This window comes from Pseudophryne corroboree, chromosome 8, assembly GCF_028390025.1.
Source record: "Pseudophryne corroboree isolate aPseCor3 chromosome 8, aPseCor3.hap2, whole genome shotgun sequence".
NCBI classification, from domain to species: Eukaryota; Metazoa; Chordata; class Amphibia; order Anura; family Myobatrachidae; genus Pseudophryne; species Pseudophryne corroboree.
Window position 1 is genome coordinate 452696925 of NC_086451.1, and position 3218 is coordinate 452700142.

At 44.5% G+C, this 3218-nt stretch overlaps 1 protein-coding gene across 1 annotated transcript; it reads right to left on the bottom strand.

Moving 5' to 3' along the window:
- Positions 1-254: 254 nt before the first annotated feature.
- LOC134949952 (olfactory receptor 1L4-like) lies at positions 255-1220 on the bottom strand. Its single transcript, XM_063938635.1, has one exon. The coding sequence runs from the start codon at positions 1218-1220 to the stop codon at positions 255-257; it is 966 nt and encodes a 321-aa protein (XP_063794705.1).
- Between the last annotated feature and the right edge of the window lie 1998 nt (positions 1221-3218).

The following is a 3218-nucleotide window of genomic DNA, read 5'->3' on the forward strand; positions in this document are numbered from 1 at the left end:
CGCCCAGCGTTATACACACAGTCACTCTGGGCTAATATATAGGAGATGCTGTTTTTTCTCTGTTTGAACATCTCCCTCTGTCTGGGCCTGTCTGTATTATTTTTAGGCAGTTTGTTGCCTTGTTACTGACCACATGTTTGAGAACAATATCAGATTTATTTATTTTTTAATTTACCTTCACTGATACATCTGGTACAAAGTTTATTGGTCCTCTGCATGCAATATCTGGAGATTTAAACAAATTCACAGGTGTTTTAGTCCTTCTCTTCTATCTCTTGCATCCGTTTTTGTCCACGTCTCCTACCATATTGAGCCACTTTCTTGACGGCACATTTGACCTCCTTGTTCCTCAGACTATAAATAAATGGGTTGAGCATGGGCGTGATAACACTGTAGACCACGCTGATCACCCGATCATAGGACAATGAATATAGGGAGCTTGGGCGAAAGTACATGAATATAATTGAGCTATAAAACAAGATGACCACCGTTAGGTGAGAGGAACATGTGGAGAAGGTTTGTCTCCTGCCTTTGGAGGTCCGTAGCTTTAAAACAGCCCTTATAATTAGGATGTAGGAGCCCAGAATAAACAGCATGGGGCCCATGACAATTAAGGACCCCTCAATGAAGACAACATGCTGCCGAACTGAAGTGTCTGTGCAGGAGAGCAGTAATAGGGCGGGGACATCACAGAAGTAGTGGTGAATGACCCAACCACAGTACTGAATTGTAGATGTCATGGCTGTGAACAGAGTAGAGTGGAGGCTGACAATAACCCATGAAGAAGTCACCAGCCAAACACATGTTCTCTTGCTCATAATAGTGGCGTAATGTAATGGCTGACAAATGGCTGCATACCGATCCAAGGCCATGACTGCCAGCAGAAAGCTGTCCATGTTACCCACCGCGTGGAACAGGAACAGTTGCAGGAAGCAGCCATGAAATGAAATGGACATGTTCCCTGAGAAGAGGTTGTAAAGAGCCTTGGGGACGGTTATAGATGTGAGACAGACATCGACAACAGAAAGGTTTCCCAGCAACAGGTACATTGGGGTATGGAACTGAGGTTGAGTTGAGATAAGTGTAATGATTACAAGGTTGCCCACAATGCACAGTATGTATGCTCCCACGAAGAAAGAGAAAAGGGGCAGACGAAGGTGAGGCTTTTCCGAGAGACCTAGTAGAGTGAAGGCAATGAAGGTCTGATTCTTCACATCCATATCTGCCGGAATGAAGGAATTTATGACTCAGAATAAGGCCTAGAGTTCATAATGGCATAACTAAGAGCCTAGCTGTAGGGGCACATGATCGATGCTACAAACCATTTGGGCACCACCAGGGAGAGCCAGTCAGTAGTGCATGTGGAAAATTACTCATGAGTTAAGTCATAATACAATTTCTACAGCTCAAGGCCAGGTATTCTAATGCATCCAAATCAGATTGTTATAGTTGTTATTATTATGTTAATACATCTTTTAAATAAAATGAAAGAAATCCAGGCTAGGCAATGTAACTTCTCTGGCGAAGAAGAGGTGCATGGTGTATAAGGTGGCATTCTGGATCTCAGACTCTATTAATGAGCCAGATTAATGAGAACCAGCAGACACATGTGGAAGGCCATTAAGGGACTCAGTATAAAAGGGAGCTTTCAGAAAAACACAGGTTACATGAGAAAGGATGAAAGATTACAGATTGGACGCAATAATCTCCAATGATGAGTTTTGCTGAACCTCATAATCCAAAAACCACCCATCCGGCAATCGGTTGGCGAATGTTTCCTGTAATACAAAAGTGTGTCCGGAATATTATCACAGCTAAACGTATATTACTGAAGAACACAGGGATTACTGATATTAATCTTCTTTAATCCATAAAATGTAATATCTAATTTTATAGAAAGTGCCGGTCTAGACCTGTCAGAATCTATTTCCATTGAGTTATTCAAATATTTTGGATCAATGGATCCTAATCCTAAGGCACATTTATAGAATTACCAAACTGACGTCTGGCCCCCCCCCCCCCCCCCCTCACCTCCCCTGGTGGGCTAGTCCGGCCCTGATTGTAATTATGGAAGAGATGGTGATAATTTAAGTTTTTATTTTATCCACGATGCAGTTTCTCATCTGGGCCCTGATGGTGCAGGTTTTCTGGACATTACCTGACCTCCTCTAAAGAAGGTGGGAGGGGGTTTGGATTTTTTAAATTTTGCGGTCCGAAAGGACTGCAGTGTAGGCGAAGGATAAGATTTCCTAGCCGGTGGTGCTGCTGAGGGAAGAAAAGTTGACTTACCCGCAGTTGCCGTGGCAGCACCGTCACCCAGAGTATTCAACATACCGGGGAGAAGGCCAGCAGCTGCGTATGAACAAACCGGACAGGTGCATTACTATCAGTATAACAAGTGCACCGTTCAGCCACATACTCTGCCATTCTGCCCCGTGCCACCATATGGTCTCTGCGATGTCCATATGTACATACCTGACATCTGAAAGATCTGTGCACTGGCCGCCGTGTCGTATCTGCTATCACTGATTCACCAGGACCATTCACCACTATAAGCAGGGTGGTTCCATTGTTAGACATCTCGGTAACATCAGTTAACAGATCAGCCATGCAAGTCTCTACACATAGGAAATACACGTTACATGTTACATGACTAGGCCACATGAACACATCTAGCAACATTATACATTTTCCCAGGGACGCTGCATTCTGTCTTGTTCTTTTCATTAGTTTCCAAACTGATCTGACCAACAAGGAGTAGATGTGTCAAACCTCTGAGATATTGGTTAGATGTAACCCCCCCCAGTTGTTATGTTCTCTGTACTTGGAACCCAGGAGATAGGGTGGCAGCAGAAGAGTTCCAAGTACAGACGCGTGAAGCTGTGACAGAACTGGGGTACGCAGCAATACCTAATGGGAAACCCTGACTCCGTTGTCCTTCCCTAGTGGTCAGTTAACGCCTGCAAGACTATGGTTTCTTGGGCCCACGGCAGCCGCATTTGAACAGGCGGATTAGATCTGCCCGAACTCCGATGCCCCCCGGTCTTAGTTGGGGATAAGGCATTAACCGAGACAGAGAGAGAACAAGGGGAAAACTAACTAAGAAAGACACAAAAGCGAAAGGGGAAACCGCCGAAAATAATAAACCAATTATGTGCGGCCCGGCCACCAAGAAAAACCGTAACCAAAGTAACGCTGCCCAAATGCCAAATACGAAT